Here is a 21,674-nt window from a genome sequence, read left to right as displayed (position 1 = left end):
GGCTAATAAATATTTTCCAGCTTATACTTTCATTAAGTTTTACAATGGAAATGATTCCGGAGCTGAAATATAACTCAGCCTTGAAATGTAATTTTTATTGAAAATTAAATTTTAGAAATCACTTCTCTTTCAAATAATAGGTTCTGTGGGAATTTTGTATTGAGCATGCAACAGCATATATAGCACTGCAGGTGTGCGTAACAATTTTCAGTGTAAGTAGATGACATTTCCAGCACCATCATGTGTTTATTTCAACAACTGCTTACTTTGGGCAAGGGAAGAAGGGGATTACATTCCAAAATTATAGAGAAGGTATTCTTTCAAGTGATTCACCATGTGATATAGAAATATATTTGTCTAGCAATCTTCCTATTAATATACTTATTTTTTAGCATTCTTGAAACTTATTTCATTTGGAGCTTCCTAGCATGTGCTTTTGCCTGCTACAGACTGCATCCTTTCTGCTCTCATTGATGTTTGTATCCAGAATGAAATGCTATGCTGTGCTACTGTATGCATGGACAAAGATATTTGATTATCTCAACATTTCACAGCCACAGAAGTTTATAATTACATTCAATTTCATATAATTACATATTGACACTGTATTTTCAGAGTGCAGTTGGTTAAACATCTAAGAACCACACAGTACATTTTACTATCAGTTAATCAGCTGCAGAATTCATTTCTGTTGAAAGCATATCTTACGGGTGTGCTGAAGTGCAAGGAATTTGAGGGAACTAGAAAGAGTTTTAACTTCAAGTACAATTATAATTTGCAAGTAGACAGTCTTCACTCTAGGTGGCTCAAAAGCATTCCCCCAAAGCCTATGCCAGTGCAGTGGGACTGTGAGACCATTAACAGCATACCCTGAGCAGCTACTGCTTTGCTCACTTCATCTATCCCCTTGCAAGAACAGGACCATTGATGAAGATGACCATTCCCTTGTACAGGTGACTGAACTTAACCTTGTAGATAATACAAGGTCTCCAAAGCAGGTAGAAGACTTCATTTCTATTTTTCCTTTGTGCGTTCTGCTTCAGAAAGCAACAGACAAAAGCAAGAAGGCTAAATAAAGAAAAAGCATAAGCACATACTTAGGGTGTCCTCGGCATGTTCATCATGTGTTTGAGCACGAACAAAGATAATTTGAACACTGATAAGTAGAAACTGTGTACGTCCCACGTTTAGCTGACGTAAAAGGGAAAGTTATAAGCACAGAATGGAAAAAACAGCTTACCCTTGGCCATTTATAATGCCACAGGGCCACCTTTGGTCCAGCAGTCACAGCAATGTCCTTGGTTGGGCTGTGGTGGCTGTCCTAAAGTGCCTTTAGGTGCCAGTAGCACCTGCAGGTAACGAGCTCCCAGCTTAACCTCCAACAATGAATTTAGTGAGCACACAGGGAAACATTACACTTCCATTCATCTGTCATCTCACTTTTTCATGGATGTTTTATTAATTTTGGTTCTGTCCTGTCCAAGTAAGTGCTTAACAAAGAATTCTGAACATGAGTGATCACTAGCAATGCATATGAAATGTTGGAAGTGCCACATCTTGAAAAAGCATGAGTATACTAACCGTATTCCTGCCTGATTTAAAAAAATTAAAATAAATAAATACATGGCATGCAGTAATAATAGAATAAATTTTGTTGTTGTTTATCTGAAGAGATGTTCAGAAATGCACTGAGCTGGGCTGACTGACATGGAAATAAGCCTATTTAAAATGCAAGGAATAAAAAAAATACTAGAGATTAATCCATAACAATTGGGTTAAATTTGTTTGATTTGTTGTTGTTGTTGTTAAATTTAATTTCCTGTGCAAGGTTATTCTGTACTGTAAGGTAGACCATTACTGATAATGATTCTATCAAAAAACAATTACTTCAAATCAGTTTCATTCCCAAATGATATATATTCAATGAAAATATTAGTGTATAAGAAACAGATTTATGCTATTAAGAATTTTTAGAAAATATTTTCAATTATCATATGAAAGAAAGAAACAAAGTGGAAGAGCTATGAAATAAAGCCCATTTCTCTTCTTCACAGTCAAAAGTTGAGTTTCAAAGAGCGGGTCCGGATGGCCAGCCCACGAGGTCAGAGCATAAAGAACAGGCAGTCTTCAGTTGGAGACCGCCGGTCCCCCAGCGCCGACATCGCCACGGAGGGCAGTCCCACCAAAGTGCAGAAGAGCTGGAGCTTCAACGACCGAACCCGCTTCAGGCCCTCGCTGCGGCTGAAGAGCTCGCAGCCCAAACCTGTGGTGGACGGTAGGAGTTTGTCATGCCCCCTTCTTCCACTGTGTGCTCTTCCCAACCTGCTCACATGCCTGCACTCTGAATGCAACACATATTGGGAAAGCAGGAGGAATCTTTATGTTGGGCAGAGTTACCAAAAGCTATTGCCAGGAAGAGGTGTGCTAGCAGGTGCTTTAAGTTTTACTCCTTACCTTTGGGGGATTGTATCTGGTATGGTGAGGTGAGTGGCTTTTGCAAACAAAACCACTGTTAAACTGCTTTTATGTATTGCCCTCTGAAGGGTAATTTTGATGTGGGAAGGAACATAGCCTTCCCTGAACGATGCCTCACCGGGGAAATGGACACTGTCCCTCTCTGCTCTCCCGCTTAGAGAGGTCCTCTCTGGAATTAAAATAGCCACATTTGAGTCAAAGATCTTAATCTATGAAACTTACCAAAAAGAAGGCAGTGACACCCCTAACCAGGGAGCACTGAAGCTGGTGACAGCAGTAGCCAAGGGTGTCAGATGAGCTCACATTTTGTAGAAATGCATCGTGCACTGAAAGATGTCCTCTCACAGCTCTGGGTGGTACCACTCTCCTAGCAGACCTGTGTTTCTACATTCACATTTTTCCCAGCTTATGAATGTTTTGTTCTTTCCTGTGGGACCCCCAGGCAGAAAATACAAGAAACACTGACTGGCTATGACAGGGGGCAGTGACGCTGACTGTACCAGAAAGGTACAATGTAAATCAGTTGATCAAAGAGATGTAAATGTAAACTCTTTCTACAATGGTAATCCTACATGTTATGCCTAACTGTGGTAAAACTATTCAGATGGGAGTGTAATTTCACTGCCCGCTTCCCTTTTGGAGCACATGTTATCCCAGACACGTAAGTTGCAAAATGTCCACTGAACTGAAATGCCCCGTCCCTCAGCTGAGAATGTCCTGCACGACACATCTCTTCAGGAAAAGCCTGGGTAAATAAACATTTCCTGGAGGGCAAACAAGACAAACCTACAGTGTTTGCTAAGGTCATCACTCCAGGCAAGCCCTCCCCCGTGGAGAGCTCTCAGATGCACAAATCTTGAATTTGGCTGCCTTACAATGGGCTGCTGGGGTGTACCAGGCACCACTCGATGTGCAGGCTGCCATCCAGGTTGCTCGCCACCCCTTGCTCCTTTCTGGGGCATGTCCCACAGAAGCCACCTCACCTGGGGTGTGTGATGTGATGCCTGCCTGGGACTCACACGGATGTGGAACAGGGATGAGGCCACTTGCTCAGAAATGGGAAGTGAGAAATGCTCTAAGTACCAGAGTGAGGTTCAAGATACACTTTCTAAATGTAGGCTTCCTAAGTCATCAGCAGTATAGTGCAAGTATTTCCCAAAATACAAGCCAGAAGTGATTTCATAGGTTAAACCCCCATAACTTGCACTGCGCCTGGAAGTGAACTAAGAAGAGAACAATTTGTTGAGCACCCTCCCAGGGTATCAGCAGCTCACTCCTGTTCCAGTCCCTAAGCCTGCACCTCACTCAAGTATCCATTTACTTTTTCATCAGCCCATTTGTCACAGAAACACTTCCTAAGTGTCATCCTGTGGTTTGCCCTGTACACACTGTTGTTTATAGCAGTGATCTGCATGAGAAGTTCACATTTCCTCTTATTGCTTCTGATGGAAAAGGTGGCATAAATGGCACCTTGGGTACTTCTGTAGATAAATGATAATAACAATAACAGAGACCTCACTGCCCTGAGTACACCTTATAGATCTTTCCACTCCTCAGGCTGAGCCCAGGCTGTTTCCTTGTTAGTAGTTTCCAGCTACTTAGTCCACCCGTATGAACTCTGGCCAACAGATATGACCAATTTCTCATCCGTGGCAGAAGGAACAGTCTCCATTGTCTCCAGCTTTTAGGCAAATGCCAAGTTTCCAGTCTGGGACCCAGTCCAGATACTTCTAGGAGTGGTATCATCAGATTGATGTCCATTGTGCTCACTGCTGACAGACAGCTCCCTGCTACATTACCCAGTCCATTGCAGGAAAAGATGAGCACTACCAACCTTGATACATTCTTTTTTCTTTTTTCTTTTTTTCCCATTTGTGTTACCGTTTTCATAGTCTGGTCCACTTTGACAGCTCAATGGAAAGGATCTGGAGACTACATAATTAGTTCAGAACATCTTGCTTTTTTCACTGGATGAAAACATGGTATTTCCAGCATTTTAGTAATATCTCTGTTTCAGATCCTCAAGTTTCCTTATGGAGGTATTCTTTGGCCAAAGGATCAATTATTTTGGTGTTCTGATCTTCAAGCCAAACTAGAAGCCACCTATTTCTACACGGAAGTCTGGACACAAAACAATACCCTTAAGCAGCTATTTTTTCTGGTGTTTCTTTTCTCCTTGCAACATGTTTAAGGGGAACGACATGACTTTTGTCCCTTTTGACAGAGGTGATATGCTACAGGTTACCCAGTCCAGGGTCAAAAGATTACATCAGCAGTCTAATGAAAAAACAGCCTTTCACTATGAACTTCACCTTTCAAAAGAGAAGACATTCAGATATTTGGAACAGGCTCCCCAAGGAGCCTGGTCATAACACCAAGCTTACCAGAGCTTAAGAAGCATTTGAGCAACACCCTCAGACACACGGTTTAATTTTTAGGTAGTTCTGTGTGGAACCAGGAGTTGGAATCAATCATCCTTTAGGGTCCCTTCCAATCCTGGTTATTCTATGATTCTATGATTTGCTTGACTTTTCTTTAGCTGTATGGGCTTTAGAGTTGTTGGTGATCTTCAGTTAGTGCAGGTAGAGGAGGAGCTACCTCTTTAAGAAGGTGAAGTGTACTGAACATCACAAAAATAAAGCAAAGGAGCAAATGCATGAGTAGAGGGTTCAGAAAGAAAGTGAAATGGTGAAAGTGTGAGAGTGATCTATGGTAGATAGTTAACAGAGAGATTTTGCAGGATTGACTGAGTTCTCGCTCATAAAGGACATGGTTGGAATCTGGGCCAAATCAATCAAAAAAAAAAAAAAAAAAAAAAAAAAAAAAAAAAAAAAGCTAAAAACTGTCATGTAAAGGAAGGTTTCTAATTCAGACAGGAGCCTACAGAGGCAGCTAATAGGCTAACATCAGTGAAAATGTACTAGCCTTCCACTTAGGCTACACGTTAACAAAAGCTTACAAACACCCCCCTGCTGCACATTAAAACCCCTGAAGGAGGGTTTCTTGTCAGTAAGCAAAACACTTCAGCTGGCCACAGGTACCTCCCGAAAGGATGTTGGCATAGCAGTCTTAGAGCAGCACGACCAAAACTGTTGCACAAATGCCTTTATTTATGGGTAGCGACAGTCCTCTGAAACTGCCTATAAACCATTTATTGCTCTTGCCAAAGTGGGCCTGGGAACTGCAGCAATTATTTCAGCTACATATGTGCATTTGCAAATTGAATCCAAACCTGAGAGAGCTTTGATGGCTGGAGAGAGCTTTGGTGGCATGGCTGCAGACACTCTGGAGCATTTAACAACAGTGCAAGGGAGCTAAATTGAAAATTAAGACTTATGTAATCTGATTTTAAAAATATGTCCAGTCTCCAGTGAAATGTGCCTTGCAGCTGCCAGAACTCTTGTTGAAGATGAGACCTGCAAAAATTAATAAAGGTGCCAGGATGCTGTATTTCCAGCCCCTGATATCAGTTTAGAAGGGAATTATCGCTACCAAGCAGATCTCATGGAAATCTTCTCCACTCGAACTCCAAAGGCTTCAGGAATGATAAATAGTCAAGTTTTACAAAGCGTGAACTGAAAAGGATATGAGACACATCTGAGAATATTTTACCAAATGGTGAAGGGATAAGAAATTGTGTTGCTTATAGGGTCGTGTCAAAAGAAGCCTTCCCAAAAGAAGGTGCTGGAACTGTTGGTGGCTGTTCACCTTGTGCACAGGCGTTGGATGAAGGTGCTGGCTGACCCCTAAGCTGCACAAGCTGGGATACACTCCTGTCCCCGTGTGCTCTTCACACAACACAGCTCATGTCCCTGCCCACCCAAAACAGGGACCCTGCGGCCAAGTTGCCCATGGGGAACAGCCTCAGGCACACAGGCGGTAGCCGGGCACTGCTGAGGGGAACACCCACTGTGCCAAGCAATTAAATAGTCGGGCTTTTTTCTGCCTGCTTCTTTTTGTGAGGAACAGCACCTTTCCTGCTTAAATCACATTCCAGTCTTGCATGGCTACAGCTTTATTAATGAGCTGATGTTATGTTGGGCATGCAGTCCTCAGGCAGGGACAGAAATGCCCTGCTGTGCTTGCACACTACCGCCCCATGCTTCTAAGCCTCTGCATGAGTTATTGTGCATTTACTGTAACCTAGAGATGTTGTGTGGCTTTTTGAATAAAACATCAAAAGCGTTCAGCACTGGAGATATTACAAACATATTTCGTTTGATTAATTAAAAAGAACTCTCTAAGGAAATATTTGATTTCTGCAGCATCTCTGAACATTATAAGCTCACACGACCTCTAGCCTTTCATTCCCTACAGAGTACTTGCTCAAAATCCTCAGGGTAGAGTATATTACAAGAGCCATGGAAAGAATGCAACTGTGCATTTCAGCCCCCATGTCCTCAGTTACTACCATGTAATTTATGTATTGCAAAAATGACAGGTTTTCCTTTCAGTAGCACAAACATCTTGACCTCATAGATGGTTCACTTGAAGTGGCAAAGGTCCTTAGTATAGTTGCCTTTGGATCTTGGTTAGCTTAAATTTGCTGATTCAAAAATGAAGCTGTGTGATGTCAAAACAAAGCTGCTCAATTTGTACAACCCAATGCGATGGGACTAAATGAGATTTTATTAGCAATATATCAATTTGTGCTGGACAAAAGATTTATTTTCTTGTGATTGTTTAACTCGATGATAGAGCTCTCATTTATTACAGTTGTAACTAGTAATGAATTCAGAAGATCTTATAAAATAATCTCACATTCTTATCTGAGCCCTGAGTCATTTTTTCATTTTGTGTGAATAAATACGGTCCGTTGGTTTTGAGGAGTTATTTTATTTTATTCCAACCAAAGTTCTGGCTATACAAGTCTATAATTTAGACTCTCTCTTTATCATATGTCTTAAGTAAACTGCCATACACCTTCGCTAACTGAACTGAGTGCTTCAGAGTGGTCAGGATTAGCGAGGGGTGATTAGCAAACTCAGTTCGGGGAGGGAAGCTGCAGATCACCACGCAAAAAGCATTTGCATGCATTTCAGGTAACTTCATCTGTAGTGAAGAATAAATAAATGAGTTGAGAAGATACTCATAAAACTTTCCCACCACCGTGTAACCTTCTTCCACCAAATCTGAAATATTTGAGAAATGTTCTAATTGCTATAAGCTGTTATTGTAGAAATTCTTCACAGCTTCTTAAAATGCAGGAGTCTCTCGTGGCTAGCAGAATCTAAAGATGGCATCCTCATCTCTCCCTTTGTTCACATCTCCCATCTCCTGCAAAGAGCAGGACCAGGATGTAGGACCTGTGTTAGGTCCTCTGGACTATTGAACAGTGTGTCAACTGACGTGCAACAAGGACATGCAAAGAGACAGACAACTAGGCATGACATTTATCTCATTAGTCCACAGTTCTAGATCTTATCATATATACTTGCAACTTCTTTTACAGATATAACTTATTGTGTGCAGTGTACACAGAATGACAGCTGTGTGTTTAAAAATACACTAAAATCATAAGTATATGTAAGAAAAATTGCTTTAGAATAACCTAACATTTTTTTTGCTCTTCTCATGTGGCCATCTAAACTTGCTGGGTAGCATGCTACTATTTATAAGAGTAGCAATTTTAACTGCAGAATTATTTTGCATATAATGAATTGTTTTTAGAAAACATGGTTTTCCGTATCATCACTCAAAATGAAAAGGACCCCTTTTTAATTAATTTTGTGGGAGCTGTTCCATGAAATTTTGCCAGTGCAGAAAATTTTTGAGAAGTTAAATAATAACTAAAGATAGTTGAGAGTTGTTAGCAGGGAATGTTAAAATTTTAGATATTTGGAACTTGTGTGCATTATATGATAACTGACATAAATTAGTTTTCTGACCTTAAAAACTGCACTTGCAAATAAGGGAGACTAGATAATTATACCCAGAATATGTAAAAAGCCTCTCTGCCAATCCTATCTTCTGTTTTTGCTAAATCTGAGCTTTTTCAGAAATGTTAATGCATATAAAAGTTTGCTGGGGATACCCTTTATACTGTCCTGCTTGTAAAGCAGAATTCAGAATTCTACTGAATTTCAGTTCTGATGTCCTTTTCTGCTCCCCATCCAGAAATCTTTGCCACTTTCAGGAGAAAGGAAAGGAGAAAGGGATGGACTATGGATGTAGCACTACTGCACTCCACATAGATATCACATAGGGTAGAAGCTCAGGTTCTGCACAAAGGAAGGAGAATCCTTAAGAGCTGGTGCAGTGAGGCTCTGCCTCTTCTTCAAGGAGGCATCAGTTTCAAATGTCTTCAAATGTCATCATCTTTATACTTTCTCTCTTAATTTTACCACTTAAATACTTTTGCATTATTCAGGGGGGTTTTGTGTTGTTTTCTAGACAAGTATTAAACAGTGAAAGGGAAGAGTACATCATGGAAGTTTACTTGCCCTGCCTCCTTCCTTCTTTTATTAGAAGAAAGTTTGCCTTTTTTTTTTTTTCTTTTTTTTTTCTTTTTTTTTTCCCAGGGATCAAGGAAATAAATGCATGATTCACTCCCTTGGGCCTCCTTTTCTGGCCTCTGCTCTGGAAAGCATGTAAACGTGCTGCTGCCTTTCCCTGTTTGGGGGAGCTTTGGGCATTCTTATCATTAAGTGTGTGATTAAGTTCCATCCCAATTAGTGTTGCTTTTTTCAGTTTCCTACACAGCTTAGCAAGCAATCATGGTAAAATGATTTATGTGAACTCTTTATTGAAAGAGTCAACTTGTTGATGTTTCAAAGCAAGGGAAATTTTGAAAGAGCATCACTTCTAGGAGTAGTGGAGGAAACTTGTATTCATGCTTCAAAAAACAGGAAAATACTGAGAGCTGGTGAAGAGATGAGAAGTTTCATGAAACATTTAAACAAAGTCAATAAGCTGAGTTGCTTTTTATTTTGATAAAGGGACATCGTGTGAACTGTATGAGCAAAAAACATGAAAGTGTTTGTACTTAGGATATTTTTTTGAGGGAAAAAAGTAATTGAGATTATGTAAAGCATTCTGTGCATTATGATATTTGTGGAAGTACCATAAAACATATACAGGATAACTTTTTTTTAGAGAATATGGGCTGAAAACTTATTTCTCCAAAGCAAATGTTGAGGGTAAAGAAAGGTATGTCAAAGGCAGTGTGAAAGTGAGTGAAATGCACCGACCTTGTGGGCATCCTAGGATTGAACAAGGTGCTTCGATGACCAGATGACCTCTAGAGCTTCCTTCCAAACTCAATGGCTATGAATTGTTTGGACTTCAATTCCTGTGTTGAATTCAGGATTTCAAATGGCAGTTATAAATTACAGCTTGCTGTAACTCAGCACCAATGCAAATTAGGCTGCCATCTATCTTTCACCTTGAGTCATGCATTAAAATGAAAATCATTCAGAAATCTTTTTCAAATCAGTGTTGTTTTTTTTTTAACAAGTTGAAACAAGACTGTGCTGTAACATGAATAATCAAGGGTCATCTGTGGACTGCCAACTTTGGGCACCTATTTAGGTTATGCCTTGCCTAAAAAGTGAGTACTTAAGCTCAGCAGAATGATGTAGATTACCCATACAAAGAGCCTGAGCTACCTCTTACAGAGTCAGACTGAAGCACTTCTGTAGGCTTCCAAGAACTAATAAAAGGGCCTATGTTGGGATGAACGTACTGCTGACTATCATAGAATCTTTCAGGTTGGAAAAGACCTCTAAGATCATCTAGTCCAACCTTTAACATAGTACTTACTAATTTAACATGCACTTACTAATGCTTGATTGTTGTTGCTAGAATATGGAAGTTCCCAGAAAACAAGTTAAAGAGTATAAAATCTTTTCTACTCTGTTCAACAGGCACATAATTACTTGAATGTTACTGACATCTAAAGCATGGAGTTATGAAGGTGATCAGAGCAGTGTCACAGTTTTCCCAATGTCAAAGCATGTTATTAAACAACAGAAGACATTTCTAAAAAAGGACACATGATGCTTACAGAAATAATAAATCAAGCTTTGTGTGTAACTTTTGCACAGAGCTATATGAAATGTGGCTACAACCTTGTAATTTCTTTGCTGGTGACATATAATATTACAGAACAGTGTAATTCAGAGCAGTGTAATTTTTAGCCTATTCATGTGGAGTGATCATAACTAACTCAAGTTTGCAAGAAGAATGCATAAATACCATGATAAACTGGGAAATATCAAAATGATTTTAATGACTTGTGCATGCCTCTTTCTGTTTGTTGGTAATTGTTTATTTGCTACATGATTAAATTAAGGACTGCTCTTAAGGAAGAAAGAGGAAGAAATTAAAAAGTCGCAAAGACAAGACATTAGCCCAAAGTAAATAACGTCAAAGACTGTGAGATAATGGTGGATGGCCAATGAGTTGTGAAATAAACAGCAATTTAAACATTTATACTTTACAGATTGAAACTTAGGATCAAAACACATCCTAAATTGTAAAGATGCTGGTATTAGAAAAGGGGAATTGTTTCTGCATTCTCCAACCAGCTGACAACCCTTCTTAGGGAGACTTGCAGGTTTATGTCTAAATTCTGTATACTAGGAGGCCCTCAGGCCATTGTCAAGACCAGATTCACAAGCTGCCCAAGCAACAGATTTGGAAGGTCTGTTTAGCAAGTGATAGAGGCTCCTGGAGTGAAAGATGGACCACTGCTGACCCCAAGGTGGCCTGGCAAAGCAGTCGGGTTCATGCAGAGCAGCTGCTGCCCAGGGGTGCCTCTGGAGCCCACCTGGGCCATCCACGGACAACCCAATGGAGAGCGGAAGACATGGCCAAGGAGTATAGGGATGGAAGAGGGAGCAGACACGTGCAGGGCTAGGCATGAGCTGGCACTGGAGGGTCTACCTGCCCAGTTAATGCTGGGTAGGAACATCTCTGAGGACAGGCAGCAGAACAGAGTAGGGCCTGTCAGAGGCCACAGCAGAACCCTGTCTGGGAACTGGCAGTGCTTTTAACAGCTGGAGCCACCACAGAGGCCAAACTGGCCCCAGCAAAGCCCTGACCTCATGGATGAACTTGAGAGGGACAGAAGCGACACAAGTACATCTCACCTCATAACTATGTTGTACACAACATGAGCTTCCACTGGAAAAATTCATCAGAATGTGAACTTTGATTTCAGTGGCTTTTTAAGCTGGATTTTTATTTTCCAAATTCTTACTATGTATTTCCCAAACTTTTTCCCAAGTCTGCTTAGTATTATAAAGAAACATGAATGTTTCCCATATGAATCAAACAAGTTTTATAGCTTTTCGCAAGTTTTATTAACATGTGGTACTGAACGCCTGCTATAATGAAGGAAATTCATGTCAGTGGGAATATTAGAAAGAAAAAAATAAGGTGATTTATTAGGAGCAGTATCTCTTCTTAAAGCTGGCTTAAATTTATAAGAATTTTCCAGCGTCTGTCTAAAGATTTTGCTGATTTTGTATACACATGAGAGCAACATGAAACACTATAATTGCACCACACTGTTCTCAAAACAGTTCTGCAAATATATGCTGCATTAAGGAGGCCCTTTTATTAATGACACTGTACTTGGCAAAGGACCCAGGAACCGTATCAGTGAGATAATCATTAGAAACATGTTTATTTTAAACTTTCAAGCTGGAGTCTCCTGTTTCACTGGGGTTACATAGCTGTAGCTCTTCTGACATAAGCAAAATTATTCCTAATTTACACCAGCATAACTGAGTAGGTTCAAACCTTAGAGAGCCACTGGAAATACCAGCAGCACAGAAAAACTTTATTTTTCATATGGCACTTAGAAATGAGCAGGGATATTTCAGCTCTGGGAGAAGTAAGTGGAGAGGCTAATCAGACTTGACACCTGGAAAGTTAGTGTCATATACCCAGCAACTTTGGAGATGGGATTTTAAGTAGTGTGTATACTTAAAAAACTAATTGCATAATTTATTTTAGTTAATTACATGTTTTGGACAGGGATCCAAATATTAGTTAGGCAGGACAGGTGGAGAGAAATACATTTTATCTGTAAGATAACAGAGTCAGTAGGAAAGCTTTTGAAAGAGTGCCAGTAAACATCATTGTAGGCTTGACTTGCAACAATAGCAAGGAAGGGAAAATTCCGGTTTTGTACGCAAATTTCATTTTACAATTAAGGTTCCATTTGATTATTCAGTGTGTGTAACTGAGGACGTTATTAACTTGGCTATAAACCACCTCTTTATATTGTGTTAAGTTGATGTGTCAACGATAAAATTTTGTACTCTTCGCTCATTGATGTACCAGTTCAGCAACAGTCAAAAAAGAAAAGATATTCTAGAGGGTAATGATCTAGCCAGAGTTGTGGTTTGCCACAGATACATGGCCTTAACCAAGCCACTTACTGAGTATACCTCACTTTCTTTCTGTTCAAAACTACACTCTGACCCTTGAAAGCTCTAAGTTTTGTAAGGGGTAGTTTTAGTTCATGAGTCATGGAAAGCGTAAAAGTGATCTTTGTTGTCTTTTCCTGTAGGAACAGTGCCAACCATGAGGCTACAGCAACATAAGATTAAGGTCTTATAAGGAATTAAGAAATGACACAACTTTATTTTCCAGTTCCTGACCAAAACTGGCTTTCATATTAATGAGCTTTAGATTTTTAGGGCTCTTTTAACATTTTAGGTCATGACTTGTAAAGTCATACTTCATCAAAATAAATTATTATGGCCAAAAACTAAATCTGTAAAGACAATACAGTAATACCAGTTCCTGAATGTGCAGCCTAGTACAATGCTGTTTATTATAAGATAGTATTCCTAGTAGATTTAATAGGTGACATGCATCCTTCCCCTTTTTCTTTGTGTACTGAGATACACCGGGCCCTTCTGAGACTTCCAATTTATTCACAAATGGTAACCCTGCAGAGGCAATGTTAGGAAAGTATAGAGGATCTTTTTTTGTTGTTGAGCTCATTCACTTGAGCTCCTATTGCAAAGACTCCAATGGCTGTGAAGTTTAAGGGAGCAATTGATCCACCTTGCTGTCATTCTCTATTCATTTCTGGCAAAAAGGTACTTCATTTATTTTTACCTGAAAGGAAGTGTTGGATCATTCCACAGACTCCTAGTATTCTGGACTTCTCTTTTGTTTTAAAAGTCAGGTTCATTGATGGTGGTAAAAATAAAACAATTTAATATAACTGTAGTGGCTTTTGCCTCTGTCATTTACATCTGTTAGCTCACCACTTTTCCTTAAAATGGTGAATGTGATGAAAAACAGTGAGATGTCAGGATGAGACATATCGGAACTACACTATTCATTTGTATGAAAAATAACAGGGCTTTCTTCCCCTCTAACTTTTACCATTTTCAGTGGGGACTACCCAGTCATTTTATGACACAAGCCTCGACATAAACAAGTGTATCATACAGCTCATAAACTGATGAATCTCTCTTACTTGATTTGTAGTCCCTATTTTTCCAGAATCACTGTGCAGGCAGCTAGAAAACACTAAGGAAGGCATTTTTAAATGCTTGTTGTTTAATCCACTCTTGTATTTTGCAGCTGACACCAGCCTTGGAACAGATGATGTTTATGATGATAAAGGGTGCCAGTGTGATGTATCAGTAGAAGATCTCACCCCTGCTCTTAAAACTGTCATCAGAGCAATCAGGTGTGTAAAAAATACTGAGTGAATAAATATTTGAGATTTCTGTAATTAAGATACTAATTAAGATACTGCAGTTGATATAATAAGTTGAATTAATAAGTTGAATAATAAGTTGAACTTATTATTACATGGCTGTATTTGTCACATAACTAATGCTAATATGGTTTACTTATTCTTCCTTTTCATTTGTTTTTTATTAAAACTGGAAATATTTCATCCATTCCATTATCAACATTTCTATTTATAAAAATATCACATGATTTGACTCAGAAAAGAAAAAGAATAATGAATGCTGGTTTCCAGTATATTTCCTGCAATCCAAAATATTGAATGCAATTTTGATGTAGTTTTACTGAATATATATCACCTTTCTTTGAAAAGTTACCTCCTTCAAAAGTTTGCATTTTTATTTCATTTCCATATTCCTGAAACTGTCGTATGACTTTTATTGCAACTTTCTTCTGGTAACAGCAGGATAATTACATTCACTCAATTGTGCAAAACCTTGCCTGCCACTATCCATTGAACTAAATATAACCCCGATGATTTAAGACTAATAGTTTCCTTCTTTTCCAAGAAAGTAGCAAACTGCATTGAAACTTATAAAATTACCAGTATTGAAAGCTTAAATTTAGCATTCACCCTCCTGAGACTGCCAAGACTCTTAATCTTACTGAATATTTTGCAGCACAAGTCCTGACAGGTAAAATTCCCACCATAGAGAGTAAATCAAGAAGCAAAGAGAGCTCGGTTGTCCCCTCTGTGCCGACAGCAAGCCTGATGCTTGCGCTGGGGGGTGACTACATCACAGTCGCATCCGTGCCCTGGCATGCCTCTTCAGCAGGCAGGCAGAAGCCACAGGGGACTTCTGTAAAAATCTGTTGAAAGGTGCTCTTTTCCTAAAGGGGGATTCTCTCCTTACTTCTCCCAGTGCTATGGGAAGAATGAACTCGAGCTCTTTATCAATTAATTTCATACAGTGATAACCTACAGGCTACCTGTATTTCTTTCTCCTTTTTCCACTGATTGCCAATGTAGACAGATAACTAGCAAGGCAGTTTCTAATTCTCTCCTGCAAGCGAAGGCAGCTTGACAGATCACTTGCAGATGTCTGTTCCTACCGTCTTTCCAACCTGCCTGGAAATGACCTCGCAGGACGTGTCAGATACCAGGCCCATGCCCACAGCCACTGCGACGGGCTACTTAAATGTCACCGCTGTGAACCATCTCTCGTCAGCAGCATTGCAACAGCTGACAGAAATCCTTATACACTGTGGACATCCAGCTACAAGGCAGACCTGTTCCTTTGAATGGAAAATGCTCAAATTAGGAACAATCAGCATAATCCATTGGCTCTGGTTGCCAAAGATCCTTGTCTGTGATGCTGTGATGCTGCATTTTAAACAGACTGGTTGACTCCAGGCTCCAAATGCACCTTGCCAATGTATCAGCAAGTGATGCCAATGGCCATATCATTCTTAATACTGTCCAAATTCCTTAAGACATTTCCTTGACATTTTAATACTGACTAAATTAATGGAGCTTGTTCTCAAAGGCACCACTGGACTGACTGTTCAATGCATCACCTGCCTCTTTTCACAGACTCACAGAATGGTTGAGGTTCAAAGGTTCAAAGAGACCTCTGGATCAGCTGGTCCAAACCCCTGCTCAAGCAGGGGCACTTAGAACAGTGTTTTTTTTTTTTTTTTTTTTTTTTTTTCCTGTTTTTTTTTTTTTTTCCCCTAATTATCAGCTCTAATGGAAAGGCACTGAATTTAAAAGTCATTATTGGGAAACTTCCTCCAAGGCGTCCTCCACAGAAATGTTCTAAGAGCAAAGATGCAACAGCCTGAATATTTCAGACGTGCACTATTCAACTGATAAAAGCAAGCTTTTTAGATTACCTCCAACTTTTTCTCTGTGTGAGAGAAACCTTGGCTTACCAAAGAACAACTCTTTTCACCACTGATGTTGAGAATATGAATTTTGCATCTCCATTTGCTATCTATCAATGAGCCATGAATCTCTCCCATTTCCCCCTGCAAACATGTTTCACTAGGTTATAAACAGCATATACATCTTTCTTCTGAAGCACACCTTTGTTTGAGAACAGTATAATATGCAATGATCTTCAGACTTGTGTTAAATGCTATACCTTAGTCTCCCAAATTCAGGAGACGGGTAATTCAGTTTATCAGATAGGTGATACTCCTCCTTCTTATTACTCAGAGTGTCTGTTACCTGACTACACTGGGATCTATGCAAACATCTGAAGAAGGATCTGAGACACTACATAGTAACTGTAGAATTTCAAGATGATAACATCTGTCCATATGGAAACTTGGTCCTTCATTTTGATGTTTGTTTTTAGCAACGGCTTTGAATTGCAAAGGAAACGGGGGAGGGTGGAGGCTGCTTTTCCTTTCATGCTGCTATACAGGAGCAGATGAAGGCAGAAGGTACTTGAATAGCTTCAGTAGACATGATGCAAAAGAGCCCAAATATAAGCGCACACGGTCGAATCTGTTCCAGCTACATCACCTTGAAAAACCAGGACTCCCAAGCAGTCCTCCTGAAGGCTGGCTGTGCAGACATGCCCAGTAACCTTTCAAGCCACCAGCCTCCTTTCAAAGCCACCAGCTGAGTCTTCTACAGCCCAATTTTTATGTGCCCCCTCCATCCTGTCTACTCCAAACTCTATGTCAGAACAGATCAGCTGAAGCAGTAGGGAAAGTAAGGGGAATATTGCAGTTCTTGCTAGCGGTATTTTTGTAGCACTGATCAGCTGGCCCCAGTCTTGCTGTGAACAAAAACCCATTAATATCCTCTAGTCTGAGCTCCTGGAAACTTGGCTCTCCCTGTTAGTTCACAATTATTTAGTTCACAAGTATAGAAGAGACTAACAAGAAGAGGAAACCTTGTTTCCATATATTATAACATCTCTGATCATTTTTCATAGCAAGAGTCACTAAACTCTGTAAAACTCTCCACAATGGAAATGATGGTATTATTGTATTATTTATTTATGAAATACAAAACCAAAGTTGAGAAGTATAAATAAATATGCAATAGGGAATAACTGCAATGGCAAGAGGAACCTGCTGACCTAAGAGGTCTTTTCTCTCTTTAACACTAGTGATTGCATAGATATATTTTCATTTGTCTTTAATAGAAGATAAAACTAATAATAAATTTAACTAAATATAACAAGACATGGGGATTCTTGAGGTGATAAGCTGTATAGTTGAATAATCATACATATTTAATAGCCAAAGAAAATATAATTTACTATTTATGCTGAGTCTTAGAAATGTTTCTGCTACCCCTGTAGAAAGTATTTTTGGCAGCCATTATGAATTTGTTTCATGGTGTTTATTCAGAATCCTCTATTTCTTTTAAATCCCACTGCTTTGTATATTTTCTGTCCAGATGGTTTTCAGAGTTAATGCAAGTGTCTTTGGCTACTACAGCACCATGTCTGGGAGAAAACAATGTCTTTATCTCCTAAGTGATGGATTAATACAGGTCAAGACTCCAGAGAGTCTCAGTATTGGCTCATCTGCTCTACACAGAGGGGAATTAGTTCTCCATCACTTTTGTCTATCTTGTCTTCTTTATACTGGATCCTCACTTCTTCTGCATGTTGTAGTTTAGGGTTATTTGGCAAGCTAAGGTTAGAGAAATGGAAGAACCAGCACAACCAAATCCGTTTTCCTGTTGTGCAGTGAGCAAACAAGCTGTGTGTACCACTTCTAGCTGTGGGCAGAACATCTTACCCAGATTTAATCTTTAAGGCAGAAACTAAGTATGAGTTTGCCTGAAATCCCAGTGCAACAATGCTCCATTTCTTCCTGAGACAGTGACAAGACTGACAAGATACATGTTCAAAAAAAAATAACGTGAATATGACAGGGCTGCATGGAGGGTTAGAGATGTTCTGACTCAGTGCCAGTCTCAGTGCACTAATGATAAGCGTAATACCTTTTAATGCTCTAACGGGCAACATGAATGGAAAATAAAATACAACAAGTGCAAGGAGAGGTATGAAACATACACGTTCAGAAAACACTGTAATTCTATATCAGTGCTGGTGCTTCCTTTGACAGCAGTTAAATGAAATGGATACCACTTTTGGCTGCTAGGGGTCAGTTCAGACAAAAGCTGGTATCAGGCCTTTAACCTTCTAACAATTAACAGGGCATGTAAAGACTAGTGGACTTGTGTATTAGGTGTTAACTGGTGAGGAACCAGTTGACATGGGCAGGTTTATAGAACAGTGTATTTTCTACCACATTATTTCTGAGTTATAAGAACAGCACATGCCACCATGACATGCAGCGATTTAAAAACAGAATTAATGTCTTTAAAAAAAAAATCACGAGAAGCACACAGTTTTGTTCTGCTGGGTTAATTCTTTAAGTTACTTCTGTTCGGTCAGTGCTAGCGCTTAAGGAGAGCCACCGGCGACTCGTCTAGTCTCATCTGAGTCTGGTTTGCCCCCGTGTGGTGTAACCAGAGAAGACATACCAAGCTCTATCGGTTGCTTTCTCTATTCCTGCTGTTCGTGTTAAAGGTTAGGGGATAGGAATAATTTGTGCTCATTTTCCCTTTTTTGCACAGGTAGGTTACCCACACGTGTCTGCATAACTGAGCCTTTCGTTTTTGTCGCACAGCAGAACAAGTCACTTTGTATTCTAGAAGCACCGATGAGGAAAGCTCAAAAGCTTTTTATTCACAATTCAACTACTAATTTTGAATATGCTCGATATAGATGTAATGTTTTTTCCAAATGGGTTTTCAAAACGATAAATCTCAATTACATAGTTATTTCTAGATACTGAAAGACAACTGAGCTTCTAAAATTGAGAGTAAATAACTATGGAGAATCAACCGAATTTAATAACTACAAAGCAGCTGCTAGGATCCCTCACTGAAAGAGTTCACATTTTACGTTTCTTAATTAACTTACAGGCTTTTCTAATGCCAGCTTTTTATAACCTTTTTTCTTTCTTTTCCACAGTTTATGTAAAATTGTATGTATTTGAAGCAAAAAGAAGTAAGCAATGAGGGTCTGTTCCAAACACTGCTGAAGTTAATTTAGATGGCATCATGTGAGCTAATACCTAAAACAGAAAAAGTATAGTTACGCCTCACTGGGCTGCTTTCAGTTTGACTTCTGAACATTATGAAAAAACTGCTGTGATAACCAGAAAGCTGTTACAGAGCTGCAGAGCAGTGATGAAGATTTTTGTGCACACTGACTAAGAAGCTTCTATGGCTGTTAATAAAATTAGTCTTCTGTCTTTTCTCTTGTAAAGTCACCCATTTGTGATATATTCAGTTGTCTTCACTTACGCTATTAATTCTCTGGCTCTGCTTTTCTAATAGAGTTTCATATTTTCACTTATATTAAGAGCATGAAGTAAAAAATTGTGATGACCTAAACAGAGAGAATAATAACAAAAGAACAATACTTTCTTGCATGTCAACTACATCATTTATTCTTCGTAAACTGAATAAAGAACCAGATTTCAGGAGATTGTCTGTGCAGCCAGACTGTTATGAACAGAACATCCTGGCATCATTTGACAGCTAAAAGGAAACAAAATCCATATCCCAGCTTCAGAGACCTTCAGATTACAAAAGACACCGAAAGCTATTAGTCTGTAGAACTGTCTCACAATGGAAAAGAGGAAAGTGCCTCATCATCCAACATATTTAAAACTTCATGGAGATCAGTCCTGAACTGTCAAGCTGATGGACTGCTCTTAACAGGCCTTTTCCATTTTAATTTCTATCATCAGAATCATAACTCAAGCTCGATAGTAGTGACAAGCAATCTCATTTTTAACTGGAAGTTACCAGAATGGGAAATATCAACAACCTGAGCACTCTGGGAATAAACAGATATTATTTGAAAGAACATTTGTGTATAATACAGAAATCAGTAGAGGTTCACTATGCACTATTAATCTGACTCTACATATCAAAATGTCTGTCCTAATTATGTATGGTCCTAACAAAGTATGGTTTTCCTGACATTCCACTAAACTATTACTACGGGACAGTGTTTTGGATTTGTTATCATTCATTCTCTTACAGCTACTAAATACAGAGCATAATAATCACTGCCATCTGCTCACTGTCATTTGCTTTCCAAATTTGTCACTTCTATTATTTCAAATTTGCAATTTAATATAAAGCTTTTCATTCTAAGAGCTACTCAGTGGGCATCATTTCCACAAAAGCATCGCAGAAAACTTGTGCAAGTCTCGCATAAAAAAATCATATGCCACCCATCAATGCTGGATATTTATCCCATAAATACTATTTTTGCAGTAGAATTAAATGGAAAAAAAAAAAAATCTAATTATAATAGAACAATAATTCCCATTGACTTCAGTGTAGAGCAGACATGAAAAATTCTCTTCAGACTGCAAAGTTTGGTCTTTGTGTAAATTAAAAACATGTGTTTATGTATATGTATGCCTGAATGTTAATTAAAAATAAAAATTGATGAAAAATGAATTGGGTGCCTAAATTTAAAATTTTTCAAACTGGAAAGCAAAGGACAAAAAATGAGCACCAGGAAAAAAAAATAATAATAATAAATAAAAAAAGCTAGCATAAAAAAAAAAAAAAAAAGCAGAATAGGTGTATACTGATAAACTAAGCATGCTCTGCACTCTTTAAAATCATGCTATGTGATCTGTTACATAACAGTTCAAATGAATAGCTACCATGCATATGTAATTATAAAATTTGTACTTATAAAAACATTTTTGTGAAAGAATTCACTTCCCTGAGCCCTATTGAAACTATGTTCAATGTAAAAAGAAACTATCTGACAATATTTTGACAGTGGAATATATTGCATTGTTTTGCAACTGCTTTGAAGATTAATCTGTGAAATGCTTTTTCAGAATTATGAAATTTCACGTTGCAAAGAGAAAGTTTAAGGAAACACTTCGTCCATATGATGTCAAAGATGTCATTGAACAGTATTCAGCAGGCCATCTAGACATGTTATGCAGGATCAAGAGTCTACAGTCACGGTACGGAAACAATAAATTCTGTTCTGCATAAGCATCTCGTTATGCCATTCACTGTAGGAGTATTAGTAACGTTTAACATTTTTGTGTTATATTTGGGCACAAATTGCCATCCATGCTTCAGCCCAGCTGTGTTCAGAACACAGCTGAGCCAGACATTACATTGTGTGTGAAAACAAACAAAACACCGTGTATCTAATTTGTCCCCAGAAGATGGAAGCCTGAATGATCAAAAAGGTTACCCTTTATCTGGAAAGTTTATTCGTAAACAGGGAACTTAGGAGGCTGCCAAAAGGATGAAGTCATCATTGTTAACAGCCCTTCTCCCACCCTAGCCATTCTCTTTTCACATGAAAGAAATGGGAACTACACATAACGTACTGGATCAGGGAGCATACTTTTATGTTCTCAGTTCCCAGCAGTAATAAAATAACCATTGCATCATGTGTATTGCTGGCAGCACTGGGGCTGAGACTCCTGCTTAAGAC

General features: G+C 38.9%; 1 protein-coding gene across 4 annotated transcripts in view; it reads left to right on the top strand.

Moving 5' to 3' along the window:
- The window catches only part of KCNQ5 (potassium voltage-gated channel subfamily Q member 5), a 291,704-nt gene that overhangs the window by 263,476 nt on the left and 6,554 nt on the right, over positions 1-21,674 (top strand). For all 4 annotated transcript variants that reach the window (XM_035322817.1, XM_035322818.1, XM_035322820.1 and 1 more), the window contains 3 exons: positions 2,055-2,275; positions 14,029-14,137; positions 21,058-21,189. In XM_035322817.1, coding sequence (XP_035178708.1) covers positions 2,055-2,275; positions 14,029-14,137; positions 21,058-21,189 — 462 coding nt within the window. The remainder of the gene's footprint in view (positions 1-2,054; positions 2,276-14,028; positions 14,138-21,057; positions 21,190-21,674) is intronic.

Source organism: Oxyura jamaicensis, chromosome 3 (assembly GCF_011077185.1).
Source record: "Oxyura jamaicensis isolate SHBP4307 breed ruddy duck chromosome 3, BPBGC_Ojam_1.0, whole genome shotgun sequence".
Classification (NCBI taxonomy): domain Eukaryota; kingdom Metazoa; phylum Chordata; class Aves; order Anseriformes; family Anatidae; genus Oxyura; species Oxyura jamaicensis.
The sequence above is the reverse complement of the archived record's forward strand: the minus strand, read 5'-3'. Positions and strand labels throughout refer to the sequence as shown.